We start from the raw sequence: 17,053 nt of genomic DNA on the forward strand, positions 1-17,053 counted from the left end.
GATATAACTTGGACTGGGATCCTTAATAAAGTCAAGCTAACGTTAAATTTCTGGAAAAATAGAAAATTAAGGTTAAAAGGTAAAGTAATTGTTGCAAATGCTTTGGTATTATCTAAATTTGTGTATGTTTTGGGAGTCCTGGACATGCCTGAGTGGGTGCTAAATGAATTAAATAAGGTGGTGTCTAATTTTATATGGGATGGTAAAGGTGTTAGAATATCTCAGAAAACATTGATAGCTGACTATGTGGATGGAGGTTTAAAACTTGTAGATTTAGATGTCAAAAGAAAAGCTATTAGGATAAAAACAGTAAAGAAATATTTGTATGACAGTGAAGATCATGGCTGGAAACACTTCTTTAAGGTCTACTTAGAGGAGAGTGGTGGATGTGGAGATAATGGTTTATTGATGGGGCTTAAAAGGAAAATGTTTGAAAAGGTACCAGATTTTTATAAAGAGGTGCTAAATGCATGGGCAGAGTTGTTGCCTAATGTATATTATGAATGTGGTCATATTGACCTGATTATGAATCAACCTATATTTCTGAATGAGAAAATCAAGAACAAAGAACAAGTTTTGTATAATAAAGTATTTAGGAGTGCAGGTCTACGACAAATAAAAGATTATACCTATGAGGTAATTCCAGGGTTTTTACCTGAAGAAGCTATTTTTGATATTATCAAGGAATGGGATGAAGAGGTGGGAAGGGGAACAGTGAATAATATGTATGACAAGATAAAGAATAGCATACCAAGCGCATGGGTGGATTTAATAAATAGTGAGGTTGAAAGAGAAAATCTGTTTGTATTTCCTAATTTGTTCATTGGTAGCAGTGAGAAGAAAGTACATTTATCTACTATACCAGTGAAAATATTGTATAGAATAATGGTAGGAAAATGTTATAGAAGGCCGGCTGCTGAAAAATTTTGGAAAACAGTTTTTCCAGAATTGGATGAAAAAAAGATATGGGAAAATTTAAATGTAAAATATAATAGTAAGGAGTGTGAAAATAATGATTTTAAGTTAAGACACAATAGAATATTTACAAAGGTGGTGTTACATCAAATTAATTGTGAAGTAAAAAAGGGAATGCGATATATGTGGATGTTTCCCAGAAACGCTTATGCATTTGTTTATAGAATGTGAGGAATTAAAAGATATGTTTTGTAAAGTTAAGGAAATGTTAAGTAAAAACTGGGGGGGTGATTTCTTGAAAAAGTATGTGTGGGAGGAACTTGTGTTATTTGGAGTGTCTGGTAAATGTGATGGCGTTAATGTGTGCTTGTTGAATATTGTTTTGAGTTTTGTGAGGTATGCTATTTTTTGTAGGAGGAATTATGGTTTTTTTGACAGGAAGAGGGTGAAGGTGTGGGGTATTTTTATATCACTGTTTAGTAAACACATGGATATGTTGTTTAATTATGGGATGGAAGATTTTGATGAACATTTTGTTGAGGGGTGTGGGTTGATTGCAAAGGTGGATGGTGGAGGAATCACTTATAATTTTTGAAATAATTATTTTGAATATTTTCTTTGTTTTTTTATTTGATAGGGGGTGGCTTTTATCTGCCTTTTTTGTGGGTGGAATTTGTTATGTCTTAGTCATGTCTGTTTTTTTTTGTATAATAGTTTTTTTTGTATTTTTATTTCTTTGGGTTCTTTGATTTGATAGGGGGTGAATTGTTCACCTGCCTATGTTAGGCTAGTGTCTTCTGTATTGTTCTTTGTAATATTGTACTGTAAATATTGTAAAAAATTGAATTTTTTGATAATAAAATAAAATAAAATAAAATAAAAATAAAATAAAAAAATACACCCGATCTTGTCTGATCTCGGAAGCTAAATAGGATTGGGCCTGGTTAGTACTTGGATGGTAGACCGCCTGGGAATACCAGGTGATGTAATTTTTATTCCACTAGAGAGTGCTCTAGTGTCATGGAGCAACTGCCTTTTATTTATCACACTAATAATATCATGTATTTTTATTGGACTAAATGCAGTTTGTATGTGCTGACCTGCCCTGCCCTGATCAAATTAAATAATAGACAGTGCGTTTCTCTCAAAATGGATGTGTCATGGAGCAACTGCCTTTTATTTATCACCCTAATAATATCATGTATTTTTATTGGACTAAATGCAGTTTGTATGTGCTGCCCTGCCCTGCCCTGATCAATTTAAATAATAGACAGTGCGTTTCCCTCAAAATATATGCTTCATGGAGCAACTGCCTTTTATTTATCACCCTAATAATATCATGTATTTTTATTGGACTAAATGCAGTTTGTATGTGCTGCCCTGCCCTGGTCAAATTAAATAATAGACAAAGCGTTTCCCTCAAAATATAGGCAGTACATTCAGCCTTTGTTTTTAGTTGGTTCATTAAGTTGCATGGAAATACGAATCACTGATACATTTTGTTAATGTCTTTATATAGTGTACCAAGAGTTGTTCCTGAGCTTACGGCCATAACAGCCTGAATACACCTGATCTCGGAAGTTAAGCAGAATTTGGCCTGGTTAGTACTTGGATGGGAGACCACCTGGGAATACCAGGTGCTGTAAGCTTTTTGTTCCGCTAGAGAGTGCTCTTGTGTCATGGAGCAACTGCCTTTTATTTATCACCCTAATAATATCCTGTATTTTGATTGCACTAAATGCAGTTTGTATGTGCTGTCCTAACCTGATCAAATTAAATAATAGACAGTGTGTTTCCCTCAAAATGTAGAAAGTACAGTCAGCCATTGTTTTTAGTCGGTTCATTAAGTTGCACGGAAATACTAATCACTGATACATTTTGTTCATGTCTTTATATAGTGTACCAAGAGTTGTTCCTACGCTTACGGCCATACCAGCCTGAATATGCCCCTTTTTGGAATTTCAGGAAGTGGATGAGCGGCAGGTGTCTGAGTGCTTGAGAGAGGATATCGTTTTTTGGAGGTTTATTTGATTTATAAGTTTGAAAGTTTGTGTGTGATTGTAGTTGATTTTCTTTGAAACTTTTTTTTTATTATCCCCCATCGGCGTGAGCTGTTTGGGGGATATTGATTAAAATAACCGGATGGACAACATGGCGTCAACATCAAGAATACAAACGACGACGGGAAAGGACAACAGTGAAATCAGAATTTCAAATGAAGAACTGAAGAAAAGAAAGTATGAGAAGGAACTGACGGTGAACGTGGAAATAATTGGAGAGGGGAAAATAACAACGATGGAATTGCTGAGAGGAATAAGGGAAGTTTGTGGAACAATACTTGGATGTAGAATGAGAGACGGAAATAAGTATGAAATAACAATGTCTCATGTAAAGGGAAAAGAAAGACTAATGGACGGGCTAAAGATAAAGAACTGTCAAATCATGGCTAAAGAGCAGGGAACGATGAGCTTGTGGTGTCCTTTTTGAACTTGCCTGCATACATTACAGATGGGGAGATATATGAGAAACTAAGAGGCTGGAAAGTGAAGGCGACCACGCCAATCAAGAGGAGGATGTGGCCAGGAACAGACATTGTAGACGGGACGAGATTTTGCAAGGTGAAGTTCACAGACAATGTGCAATCCTTGCCATATTCTACCAAATTTAACACTGTCGAGGGATTTGAATATTTTCGTGTAATCCATGACAATCAAGTGAAGGTATGTAGACTATGTATTCAGCCGGGGCACATACTTAAGGAATGTCCGGAATTCACATGCCATAAATGTAGTGAACAAGGGCATTATGCCAGAGAATGTTTGAACATAGGTAATGTGTGTGAAATGTGTGACAGACCGAAAGTTAGATGTAGCTGTAAGAAGGGAAAAGATCACTTACTTTTTGCAAACAATGGACCTCACTTCTGAGGAAGAGGAGGGGAGTGTGTTTATGGAGGGAGAAAAAGAGAGTGACATGGGGGAGTGTGACTTCAGAGACAGTGGCAGATATGCCTGAAGAGCCTGTAATGTCTTCTGGCAAAACACGAGACGCAGTTTTGGTCTCTGCTGCTGACAAGGTGGAACAGCAGCACATGATGGGTGAATTACATACACAGGTAGAGATGGTGCAAGGTGCTTCTCAGGTGCCTGAGCCAGTTTCAAGCGTGTGTAAAAATTACACCAAAGAGCGAGCTGGGTCCACTGAAGTCACTGGCACTGTTAAAGCGCACTTTTCAAAAGGCTTCCCTGCCGCTCCAAATCAGGAGACGGAGGATGATATAGATAGTGAGGATCATCAGTTGTTTGCAAAAAATAAGAGGTCATTGTCGAAAACTAGGGAGATGATGGGATTTGGAAAAAAGAAAAAGTAGGTTTTGAAAGGACTTGTTTTGCTCTGATTATACCTCTGCACACATTAATAATGATTACAGTCGCATCCCTAAATGGTAACAGTTTGAGAAACATGAGCAAATTTGAGCAGGTTTTAGTGTCTGTTAAGGCAGACATGTTGTGTTTTCAAGAGACCAATTGGACAGATTCCAAAATACAGGAGATTAAGAGTAAATGGTCTGATTAAATTTTTTGTAGTCATGGAAGTGATAAAACATGTGGTGTGGCTATTTTGATAAAAAACGATGTGGTTCAAAATGTAAAACAAATATATGCTGACAATGATGGCAGACTTATTGCAATTGAATTTGAAGTGCAAAATGTAGTTTTTCGTTTAATCAATGTTTATGCTTCAAACATTGAATCTGAAAGGAGAGAAATGTTTCACAACTTAAAAACACTGTGCTCAGAAAACTGTATATTGATAGGAGACTTTAATGTGAGGTGTAGTAGAATGGATGCCTCTAGTTGTGCTAGATTCAGATATGACTCTTCTAGAAATGCATTATGGAAACTTATGAATGAGGAGAATCTAGTAGATATATGGAGGGCTGAAAATCCAAACAGAAGAGTGTTTTCTAGAAGGCAGGTGGTGCTAAAGGAATTAAAACAAAGCAGAATTGATTTATGTCTAGCAAAACAAGAATTGGTGCAGCATGTTAAGAAGATGTCATATAACTTTACAGCATATAGTGATCACGCAGTAATGTCATTTCAAATGGGTTTTGGTGTGGAGAGGAGAGGGGGAGGTGTCTGGTGTTTAAATGCCAGTCTGTTAAAGGAGGAAGGAAATAGAAATGAAATTGTTGAATGTATTAATGATGAAATGTCTAATGTACTGTTAAAAGAGAATGTGTGTTTATGGTGGGAGGAAGTGAAAGGAAAAGTAAAAAACAGGAGTATTAGGTATGCTAGAAATCACAACCGGTTAGATAAGCAGAAAGAAACAATGCTTAGAAATAGGATGTTGCATGAACTTGAAAAGGCTGATACTGATCCAGACTATGATGTTGTGAACTATTTGAAAATCCATGCAGAGCTGGGTCGGTATGAAAAAAAGAAATGTTTGGGTGCTATTGTTAGGAGTAGGGCACAGTACGCTTTGGAGGGAGAGAAATGTACATCCTTTTTTTTTGGGGGCTTGAAAAAAGAAAACAAACTAAGAGTTACATTGTAGAGTTGGAAGATGAAAAAGGTGTAAAGGTAAACGATTTTGTTGAGATCTTAGATACAGTTGAATCCTTTTACAGAAATCTTTACAAAAAGAATGATGTAGATAAAGTGTGTGTTGAAAAAGTGTTGGATACAATTAGTGCCAAAGTATCTCAGGTAGATAGAATGATGTGTGATGAAGAGATTTCGATTATGGAAATCAAGGAAGCAATTGTTAACACTCAAGGCAATAAAAGTCCGGGTTTGGATGGTTTAACAAATGAGTTCTATAAAGTCTTTGTAGATATTTTGGCACCCATTTTAGGGAAGGTGTTTCATTATATGGAAGAGAATAAGGAAATCCCTGAGTCTATGTCAACTGGTATGTTAACGATCTTATTCAAGAATAGGGGCAGTAGATTAAAGTTAGAAAATTATAGGCCTATTAGTCTTCTAAATTCGGATTATAAGATATTGACTAAAGTGTTAGCGAATAGGATGAAAAAGGTGATTGGGAGTATTATTGCATCAACACAAGCCTACGGTATACCTGGAAGAGATGTTGCAGATGTAATTTGTACAATTAGGGATGTTGTTAATCAAATGAAAAATGAAGGCGGTATAGTATTAAGTTTGGATTTTAACAAAGCTTTTGATAGAGTGGAGCATAGCTTCCTATTACAGACTATGGAGAGGTTTGGTTTTGGGCCAAAGTTTGTATCTTGGATCAACCTGTTGTACAGCGGGGCTAAAAGTTGTGTCAAATGTAACGGAGTGTTAACAGATACTTTTCCTGTAGAGAGGTCAGTAAGGCAGGGCTGTCCTTTGTCAGCTCTGTTGTACAGTGTTTCTACAGAACCGTTAGCTACATTAATAAATAGTAATAAAGAGGTAAGGGGTGTCGGAATCCCAGGTGGTGGTATCAGTGTTGTACATCAGTACGCTGATGACACTACTTGCACTGTGAAGGATATAGGAAGCATTGGAAGCATTATGAGAATCATAGATATATATGGTAAGGCATCGGGCACTAAAGTTAATATAGAGAAGACTGAAATAATGTTTGTTGGGGATATCGATGCAAATAAGTGTGAGATTCCATTCAAGATAGCAAGGGATTTTATTAAAGTGCTGGGAGTAAACATTGGTGTAAAGGAGAAAGAGGCAAAATATATAACTTGGACTGGGATCCTTAATAAAGTCAAGCTAACGTTAAATTTCTGGAAAAATAGAAAATTAAAGTTAAAAGGTAAAGTAATTGTTGCAAATGCTTTGGTATTATCTAAATTTGTGTATGTTTTGGGAGTCCTGGACATGCCTGAGTGGGTGCTAAATGAATTAAATAAGGTGGTGTCTAATTTTATATGGGATGGTAAAGGTGTTAGAATATCTCAGAAAACATTGATAGCTGACTATGTGGATGGAGGTTTAAAACTTGTAGATTTAGATGTCAAAAGAAAAGCTATTAGGATAAAAACAGTAAAGAAATATTTGTATGACAGTGAAGATTATGGCTGGAAACACTTCTTTAAGGTCTACTTAGAGGAGAGTGGTGGATGTGGAGATAATGGTTTATTGATGGGGCTTAAAAGGAAAATGTTTGAAAAGGTACCAGATTTTTATAAAGATGTGCTAAATGCATGGGCAGAGTTGTTGCCTAATGTATATTATGAATGTGGTCATATTGACCTGATTATGAATCAACCTATATTTCTGAATGAGAAAATCAAGAACAAAGAACAAGTTTTGTATAATAAAGTATTTAGGAGTGCAGGTCTACGACAAATAAAAGATTATACATATGAGGTAATTCCAGGGTTTTTACCTGAAGAAGCTATTTTTGATATTATCAAGGAATGGGATGAAGAGGTGGGAAGGGGAACAGTGAATAATATGTATGACAAGATAAAGAATAGCATACCAAGCGCATGGGTGGATTTAATAAATAGTGAGGTTGAAAGAGAAAATCTGTTTGTATTTCCTAATTTGTTCATTGGTAGCAGTAAGAATAAAGTACATTTATCTACTATACCAGTGAAAATATTGTATAGAATAATGGTAGGAAAATGTTATAGAAGGCCGGCTGCTGAAAAATTTTGGAAAACAGTTTTTCCAGAATTGGATGAAAAAAAGATATGGGAAAATTTAAATGTAAAATATAATAGTAAGGAGTGTGAAAATAATGATTTTAAGTTAAGACACAATAGAATATTTACAAAGGTGGTGTTACATCAAATTAATTGTGAAGTAAAAAAGGGAATGCGATATATGTGGATGTTTCCCAGAAACGCTTATGCATTTGTTTATAGAATGTGAGGAATTAAAATATATTTTTGTAAAGTTAAGGAAATGTTAAGTAAAAACTGGGGGGGTGATTTCTTGAAAAAGTATGTGTGGGAGGAACTTGTGTTATTTGGAGTGTCTGGTAAATGTGATGGTGTTAATGTGTGCTTGTTGAATATTGTTTTGAGTTTTGTGAGGTATGCTATTTTTTGTAGGAGGAATTATGGTTTTTTTGACAGGAAGAGGGTGAAGGTGTGGGGTATTTTTATATCACTGTTTAGTAAACACATGGATATGTTGTTTAATTATGGGATGGAAGATTTTGATAAACATTTTGTTGAGGGGTGTGGGTTGATTGCAAAGGTGGATGGTGGAGGAATCACTTATAATTTTTGAAATAATTATTTTGAATATTTTCTTTGTTTATTTTTATTTGATAGGGGGTTGCTATTAATCTGCCTATTTTGTGGGTGGAATTTGTTATGTCTTAGTCATGTCTGGGTTTTTTTGTATACTAGTTTTTTTTTGTATTTTTATTTCTTTGGGTTCTTTGATTTGATAGGGGGTGAATTGTTCACCTGCCTATGTTAGGCTAGTGTCTAATGTATTGTTCTTTGTAATATTGTACTGTAAATATTGTAAAAAATAAAAATAAAAATAAAATACACCCGATCTCGTCTGATCTCGGAAGCTAAGCAGGATTGGGCCTGGTTAGTGCTTGGATGGGAGACCGCCTTGGAATACCAGGTTCTGTAAGCTTTTGTTCCACTAGAGAGTGCTCTTGTGTCATGGAGCAACTGCCTTTTATTTATCACCCTAAAAATATCATGTATTTTTATTGGACTAAATGCAGTTTGTATGTGCTGTCCTAACCTGATCAAATTAAATAATAGACAGTGCGTTTCCCTGAAAATATAGGCAGTACATTCAGCCTTTGTTTTTAGTTGGTTCATTAAGTTGCATGGAAATACGAATCACTTATACATTTTGTTCATGTCTTTATATAGTGTACCAAGAGTTGTTCCTGCCCTTACGGCTATACCAGACTGAATATGCCTGATCTCGTCCGATCTCGGAAGCTAAGCAGGATCGGGCCTGTTTAGTGCTTGGATGGGAGACCGCCTTGGAATACCAGGTTCTGTAAGCTTTTGTTCCACTAGAGAGTGCTCTTGTGTCATGGAGCAACTGCCTTTTATTTATCACCCTAATAATATCATGTATTTTATTGGACTAAATGCAGTTTGTATGTGCTGCCCTGCCCTGCCCTGATCAAATTAAATAATAGTCATTGCGTTACCCTCAAAATACATGTATCATGGAGCAACTGCTTTTATTTATCACCCTAATAATATCATGTAATTTTATTGGACTAAATGCAGTTTGTATGTGCTGCCCTGCCCTGGTCAAATTAAATAATAGACAAAGCGTTTCCCTCAAAATATAGGCAGTACATTCAGCCTTTGTTTTTAGTCGGTTCATTAAGTTGCACGGAAATTCGAATCACTGGTAATTTTTGTTCATGTCTTTATATAGTGTACCACGAGTTGTTCACACGCTTACGGCCATACCAGCCTGAATACACCCGATCTCGTCTGATCTCGGAAGCTAAGCAGGATTGGGCCTGGTTAGTACGTGGATTGGAGACCGCCTGGGAATAGCAGATGCTGTAAGCTTTTTGTTCCGCTAGAGAGTGCTCTTGTGTCATGGAGCAACTGCCTTTTATTTATCACCCTAAAAATATCATGTATTTTTATTGGACTAAATGCAGTTTATATGTGCTGTCCTAACCTGATCAAATTAAATAATAGACAGTGCGTTTCCCTGAAAATATAGGCAGTACATTCAGCCTTTGTTTTTAGTTGGTTCATTAAGTTGAATGGAAATATGAAGCGCTGATACATTTTGTTCATGTCTTTATATAGTGTACCAAGAGTTGTTTCTGCGCTTACGGCCATACCAGACTGAATATGCCTGATCTCTTCCGATCTCGGAAGCTAAGCAGGATCGGGCCTGGTTAGTACTTGGATGGGAGACTGCCTGTGAATACCAGGTGCTGTAACCTTTTTGTTCCACTAGAGAGTGCTCTTGTGTCATGGAGCAACTGCCTTTTATTTATCACCCTAATAATATCCTGTATTTTTATTGGACTAAATGCAGTTTGTATGTGCTGCCCTGCCCTGGTCAAACTAAATAATAGACAAAGTGTTTCCCTCAAAATATAGGCAGTACATTCAGCCTTTGTTTTTAGTCGGTTCATTAAGTTGCACGGAAATTCGAATCACTGGTAAATTTTGTTCATGTCTTTATATAGTGTACCAAGAGCTGTTCCTGCGCTTACGGCCATACCATCCTGAATATGCCTGATCTCGTCTGATCTCGGAAGCTAAGCAGGATTGGGCCTGGTTAGTACTTTGATGGGAGACCGCCTCGGAATACCAGGTGCTGTAAGCTTTTGTTCCACTAGAGAGTACTCTTGTGTCATGGAGCAACTGCTTTTATTTATCACCCTAACAATATCATGTAATTTTATTGGACTAAATGCAGTTTGTATGTGCTGCCCTGCCCTGCCCTGGTCAAATTAAATAATAGACAGTGCGTTTCCCTCAAAATATATGTGTCATGGAGCAACTGCCTTTTATTTATCACCCAAATAATATCATGTAATTGTATTGGACTAAATGCAGATTGTATGTGCTGCCCTGCCCTGCCCTGATCAATTTAAATAATAGACATTGCGTTTCCCTCAAAATATATGTGTCATGGAGCAACTCCCTTTTATTTATCACCCTAATAATATAATGTATTTGTATTGGACTAAATGCAGTTTGTATGTGCTGCCCTGCCCTGGTCAAATTAAATAATAGACAAAGCGTTTCCCTCAAAATATAGGCAGTATATTCAGCCTTTGTTTTTAGTCGGTTCATTAAGATGCACGGAAATTCGAATCACTGGTAAATTTTGTTCATGTCTTTATATAGTGTACCAAGAGTTGTTCACTCGCTTATGGCCATACCAGCCTGAATACACCCGATCTCGTCTGATCTCGGAAGCTAAGCAGGTTCGGGCCTGGTTAGTACCTTGATGGGAGAACGCCTGGGAATACCAGGTGCTGTAAGCTTTTTGTTCCACTAGAGAGTGCTCTTGTGTCATGGAGCAACTGCCTTTTATTTATCACCCTAATAATATCATGTATTTTATTGGACTAAATGCAGTTTGTAAGTGCTGCCCTGCCCTGCCCTGATCAAATTAAATAATAGTCAGTGTGTTTCCCTCAAAATACATGTATCATGGAGCAACTTCCTTTTATTTATCACCCTAATAATATCCTGCATTTTTATTGGACTAAATGCAGTTTGTATGTGCTGCCCTGCCCTGGTCAAATTAAATAATAGACAAAGCGTTTCCCTCAAAATATATGTAATTTATTATTAGGGTGACACAAGAGATGCTATGTCTGTTCCATGGGGTCTCACTGACAGAGCAATGTCTGTGGAATTAACAATACAACTCTACGGTTCAGAGGAAGGGAGAGAGAGAGAGAGAGAGAGAGAAAGAGAGAGAATCTGTATCATATAGTATTATATTATCACAGTTTTTCCCAACTCCAGTCCTCCAGTACACATTTGTATTGTAGCCCTGGACAAAAACACCTGATTCAGATGTCAAGGGCTTGATGATTAGTTGACAAGTACAATCAGGTGTGCTTGTCCGGGGCCACAACAAGATATGTATTGTTGGGGGCAGTGGAGGCTGCTCATAAGTGGAGGACGGTTCATAATAATGGCTGGAGTGGAATGGCTGGAATGGAGTGAATGGAATGGTATCAAACAGATGAAAACCATGTTGTTGATACCATTCCATTTACTCCATTCCAACCATTTTTATGAGCTGTCCTCCCCTCAGCAGCCTCCACTGGTTGGGCGTACTCGAGGACCGGAGTTGGGAAACACTGTAGTAGAGTATAAAAATGTTTTGTCTATCAAACCCATTCATTGTTTCAGAGTCTCGTACCAAGCTGTATATATTCTTCCCATGATGGCTCATAGTGTCTCTGATTGCTCAGGGGACATTCATACATCATTGTCTTATTGCTCTCCCTCTGCAGCTAGACACTAATGAGAAACAGTTGACTGTTCATTCCAGCCCTCAGTCATACACCCACACACACATACACACACACACATACACACACACACACACAGATATGCATGTGCACCCACGCATGCATGCATAGGAACGCATGCACACACACATTAATGCAGACACGGACACACACAAACATAGGCATGCATGCATAGGCATGAGCGCATGTACGCAAGCGCACGCACGCACGCACACACACACACACACGCACACACACACACTGTCCATCATGTCCTATGAGCAGGGTAAAGACAGAGCCAGCAAAAACAGCAGCTGACAGACCGTAATAGAGCCTGGCTGTCAATGTGTTGTCAGGAGTATCCCCCTGAGGATAGACTGGTCACTTAAAGCCATGATTACTCTTGATAGGTGTTAGCCTGGTGTTTCAGTACAGTGAGGGGAGCTCGGCCAGGTCAAAGGATTCTCATAGCTCAGGATCTAGAATAGCCCCTGGCATAGATAGCTTACCGAAGTGTGAAAAGAGTGTGGATCTCTATTAATTCTCCTCACTGTAGTGATACTAATATAACTGTGCAGTCATATGAAAAGTACTTGGATTAAAATGATGATGTAATCTTTTATTTCACGGACATGTTGGAGGTGTGTTTGAGCGTCCAGTGAACCTCATCAATGTTACAGTCTCTAGAGCAGAGAAATGGCTTCTCTCAATGTCCTTGTAGCTAGATCACTGTGATGCCCTGACCACTTCATGTGGATAGAGGAGTGGGTGTGTGCGTGGGTATTTTTGTGTGTGTAGGTGTGTGTCCGTGCATGTCTGTATGTACATGCATGTCTGTTTGTTTGTACACCTGGGTGAGAGAACCTTTGATCCTCTTATTGGGGAGTTGAATATTTGAATTCATAAATGGACACATCTCACCATCCCTTGTACTGTCTCTCCTCTATCCACCCATTCATCCCCCTCTCTCTTCTCTCTCTCCCCTTTCAGAGTTAATATGTTCTGCGTCTTTTCTAGATTAACAATCATCAAAAATACATGTACAGTGTCTATGTTATGTTGATTTAATTCAATGTCTACTTTATCAACAGTATGTTGATGTCAGGCTGGTCTTTGTTGTGGAGAGTGCACTCATGTAGGACTAAGATGTTTCTCAGGTTAAAGATAGAGCTTGGCTGTAGCCTAAAACGATGTGCTGCAACTACTTCTCTCAGCTCATTATCCATGCATGTAGGCCACTGGAATATGCAGCTCTGGGGAGGCTGTATATCTGGTGACCGCAGGCATGACAGAGACAGAAAAGTGCAGTTTGACAGAAATCGTACCTGTGAGAATTCATAAAATAACTACATTCTCAAAGTCATGGATAAAGCTCACTATTCTGTCACCCTTCAAGATGATAAAACGACAAGATCACGCTCCAGAGTTATCTTACAAGGACTACATCATGATGTGTGAAAACTTGAGGTACATACAGTATGTGTGGTACTCCATTACTCTGATGACACCAATATATCCTCCCTGCTGTAATATAGGCAAAGAGAATGAGGCTGTAGTATGATAATGTTCCTATCGTCCCTATTTAGGTTGACTTATTTCACCAATCTCCCTGTAATCTTTTGGAAACCCACCAGTAACACAGCACCTTCAGGCCGCTCAGATATGTGGTGATATGTGGGCTCTATTTTAAGCATGTGAATAAAAAATAATTAGGCCCTGATATTGCGCGGCGTTATTAAAATGCTAAACAGTTGAAGGGGTGGATAACAAGACAATCTAAACCTCATCAGGACATGGGAGGGAAGGACAGAGGGAGAAAATAGAACATGTCTGCTTTGTATTCACTGTGGGTGATTGTTATTTCATATATTACAGAATGTAATATGCCCATGGATCATTATTGACCAAATTAACTCAATGCTGATGTATTCACTCTTCCCTACCTGTAGTGGTTTGATATATTTTTTGTTTATGTATTAGTTTTGGTGAATTCAAACACATATGCCTAACCTAAGCATGCTGCTTCAACAGTAGTGAACATTTGCTGCAGAAATATTAACTGTTTTTATTAATTGATCATAGTATAGCTTTTGCTATATTGAAATGTTCATTAGGCCTACAGCTCGGTCTCCACTGTCAACATGTAGTCATAAAGTGCTGCAAGCTCCAGTAGCTTTGCATCCTCATTGGCATTATCAGTAGCAGGGACTAGCGGAGGCAGCCATATCCTTCATCTCATTGTTATCTTCCTCATCCTCAGCGATGAGGGCTTTCAGGCTGGTCTCACTGACGGATTTCTCCATAGAGGTGTCTGTTAGGGTGGAGATCAAATCTTCAGCAGAGTCATCCTTCACATCCTCATCAGTAGCGATCATGTCCTTAGTGCTCTCAGGGGTCAGTGCCATGTCAGGAGTGGAGTTCTGGGTGCGGTTGAGGTCAGAGGGGAAACTGCCTGGATGTGTGAATCTCTGTCTGTCCGTATAGTAAGTCAGGTTTCAGTAACTTACGTGGGCACGTGGTAGAGTCGGAGAGTCAGGACTTATGTAAATTTTCTCCACATGGGTCTTCACTTGCCGGGGTGTCCTTTGATTTGCCTGAATAAGACAATTGCAATACCCAATGATAAAACATTATGGGAAATATCTTTTGCTCACAATAAAATATGATACAGCATGTTTGCTTGTCTCACAGAGTTTGGTCTTTGTCCCAAATTAGTTCCCTTGTCTGTTTCTGGTGTTGTACTTCTGGGTTCGTGGTCTTGAGATGATTTCAATAGCTGGACTTCAGTCCAGTCTTTCTCCCTCCCTACCTTTCCATTACTCTTGTCCTTTACCTTTTTGGTTGTAACATCTCCTCCAGACCAGTCTGAGCCTGTTTAGATTAGACATTTTGATTTTGAAGACACATCTTTCCAAGTGGAGCAATATCATTCTATATCTAATCAACAGACAACCCATAACACTCACCAGTATCAGATGCATTATCTTCGTCCTGGTCCTTTTTACTCTGTCTGTGCTGAGAGGGACGAGTTTTCTTCAGCTTGACTTTCCCTCCACAGCAGAAGAGAGTGAACAGCTGCAGGGCCGCCACAGCTGGATAGATGCTCTGCTTCTTCTCTTTCTGCTGGGTCTCCTTTGCTTTCTCCACAGGGGAGACCTCAGGGTCACAATCAGTACATCAGTTAGAAATCTACTGATATTTCAAAGTACAATATCAATAGCCAATGAGCTCTAGTGTGTTTCCATGGCAAAATGTTACCCAATAATAACTAGGGTTAGTGCTATCCGAGATCCTTGAGACATCCCTACCCTAAACCCTAACCTTACCTCTACCCTTACCCTAACTCTAACCTTAACCCTTACCTTAACCATTTCAATTTCAACTTCAATGGGGGTAAGGTCAGAGTTGGGACGTTCCATGGATTCTGTTAAGACTTTTTAACTAGTAGGGCCTACCCCATACGAAGGGGCATTGTGACATTATCACATTTGTCAAGCAGTGTCAAAGTATCAAATTCAACACAATATACTGTGTTTTCCTTATTGTGGTCATTATCAATTATCAAATACATTGGCAAATCCTCATTGATAAGCAGGTTTGGATGTCTTACCGAGTTAGATCTTTGTTTAATGTCTTTTTCTGTTTCCGGTGTCGTTCTGCGTTTGTGGTCCTGAGATTTCTGAACTTCAATCCAAACTTTCTCTTTCCGAACCTTTCCTTTACTCTTGTCCTTGATCCTTTTCACATCACCTGCAGAATAGTCAGAGCCTGTAAGTGAAACATTTCCTCCAAGTGAAGCCTAAATAATTGTACTGTGTAGCAGCACTAGTCAATAGACACCTCCTCACACTTACCAGTATCAGAGTCATTATTGTTGTTCGTATCGTGTATCGTTGTTGCCTTTCTCCCCTCACCACTCTGGGAGGGATCAAATGGTGTCTTCTTCATCCTGACGCAGCTCAGCAGTGTAAACAGCTGAAGAAAGGTCAGGGCTGGAGGGATGCTCTTCTCCTTGGGTTTATTTTTATGTTTATGGGTCTCCTTTGGTTGCTCCCTAGGGGAGACCAGAGGGACAGGGTCACTAAGTGTCTGACCCATAACACGCTAGGGTAGTGTACTGTTGTAATCAATCAAATCAGTTATAGGTTGAGAGATGTAGCTAACACGCTCTTCCTGAGCTTGTCTAACAATTTTAATGTGGTCTGGGATTCTGTTAGAAGTGTGTTTCCGTGGCAATTTTACCTCATAATGTTCCCTTATAATAACTAGTGCTCCATCCCTGGTAAAGTGACATTGTGACATCATCAAGTTCCAGAACACTGGAGCAGCCTATTACTATAGACCTAGTCTGCCTGTATGTCTGTATGTCTGTCTGTCTGTACAGATGTAGGATCTTAATTTGATCACTCTTTTGTTGCTGAGATTTGTACTGCAGAGCAAGAAATGCAAACTTGTATTGTATTACAAAAGGGTTCTAAAGTTTGTCATTTCCATTTTAAAATGTCAGACTTGATTTGCCCAAACAGAAAATGTATCAACCCCTACAAAAAATGTCCATTAATTATAATCCACATCATAATTCACATTTCCTGTTGCTGCATAATTATTTTCCTGCTGTAGCAAACTGGCTCAAATTAAGATCCTACATCTGTATGTCTGTCTCTCTCTTTCCTTCTCTCTCCATCTCTCTCTCTGCCTGTATTCATATTCAACCTCTGCCTTCACCCTATTGAAGCACTTTGTTTTCTCATCTATTGCCTGCCTGCATCATGTTGCAAGGAGAGGGTGGCTGAGCACAGGTCAATCACTCCACATTGAGAATGATTATACAGTTGATTATCAAGTGCCACACTCAACATATTACTACTGTTGGCAATCAGAATACATACTTGTTGTAGTCCAAGAGTCTACTCAGTGAATACATGCAGGCCAGCGGGCAAGAGTCATGGCAACACATCTATATTCACACCTCCTCTATGTCTGCACTATTAAAAGCAGATCGCCGCCACATGTAGCATAAGAGATAGGTAAACAGCCTTTATGCGACACCTTCATTATTCACCATCTTTGTCATCTGTATGGGAGAGCATGGGGAGGCAGTGCTGTGCTGCTTTGCCTTAAAAGGCCACCAGAGAGCATAAAATGACTACATACAGTATGTCAATGACCAAATGTTGTATGTAAAGCAATCATGAATGGTTTTCTAATATAC

At 38.6% G+C, this 17,053-nt stretch overlaps 1 protein-coding gene, 2 non-coding genes and 4 pseudogenes across 7 annotated transcripts; 6 read left to right on the forward strand and 1 right to left on the reverse strand.

The window, feature by feature from the left end:
• Window positions 1-2,455: 2,455 nt before the first annotated feature.
• On the forward strand, window positions 2,456-2,564 carry LOC123486541 (annotated as a pseudogene).
• Window positions 2,565-8,767: 6,203 nt separating this feature from the next.
• LOC121563817 lies at window positions 8,768-8,886 on the forward strand (annotated as a pseudogene).
• A 407-nt stretch (window positions 8,887-9,293) lies between these two features.
• On the forward strand, window positions 9,294-9,412 carry LOC121563823 (annotated as a pseudogene).
• A 270-nt stretch (window positions 9,413-9,682) lies between these two features.
• On the forward strand, window positions 9,683-9,801 carry LOC121563831 (annotated as a pseudogene).
• A 270-nt stretch (window positions 9,802-10,071) lies between these two features.
• On the forward strand, window positions 10,072-10,190 carry LOC121563833. The gene has a single exon (XR_006659407.1). It is a non-coding gene; the product is annotated as a 5S ribosomal RNA (ribosomal RNA).
• A 548-nt stretch (window positions 10,191-10,738) lies between these two features.
• On the forward strand, window positions 10,739-10,857 carry LOC121561011. The gene has a single exon (XR_005999084.2). It is a non-coding gene; the product is annotated as a 5S ribosomal RNA (ribosomal RNA).
• Window positions 10,858-14,058: 3,201 nt separating this feature from the next.
• On the reverse strand, window positions 14,059-16,011 carry LOC123486531. 5 transcript variants are annotated; one of them, XM_045217859.1, is made up of 6 exons: window positions 15,696-16,011; window positions 15,554-15,609; window positions 15,452-15,511; window positions 14,808-14,997; window positions 14,531-14,712; window positions 14,059-14,435 (listed from the first exon to the last, which is right to left on the reverse strand). In XM_045217859.1, exons 1-6 carry the CDS (start codon window positions 15,937-15,939, stop codon window positions 14,337-14,339), a joined length of 831 nt encoding a protein of 276 aa, XP_045073794.1. In that variant the 5' UTR covers window positions 15,940-16,011; the 3' UTR covers window positions 14,059-14,336. The 5 variants fall into 5 exon arrangements, with proteins under 5 accessions (XP_045073794.1, XP_045073792.1, XP_045073793.1 ...); XM_045217857.1 differs by having other exon boundaries at window positions 15,452-15,591; XM_045217858.1 differs by having other exon boundaries at window positions 14,808-14,973; window positions 15,452-15,609.
• Window positions 16,012-17,053: the final 1,042 nt, after the last annotated feature.

Source organism: Coregonus clupeaformis, unplaced genomic scaffold (assembly GCF_020615455.1).
Source record: "Coregonus clupeaformis isolate EN_2021a unplaced genomic scaffold, ASM2061545v1 scaf1258, whole genome shotgun sequence".
NCBI lineage: Eukaryota > Metazoa > Chordata > Actinopteri > Salmoniformes > Salmonidae > Coregonus > Coregonus clupeaformis.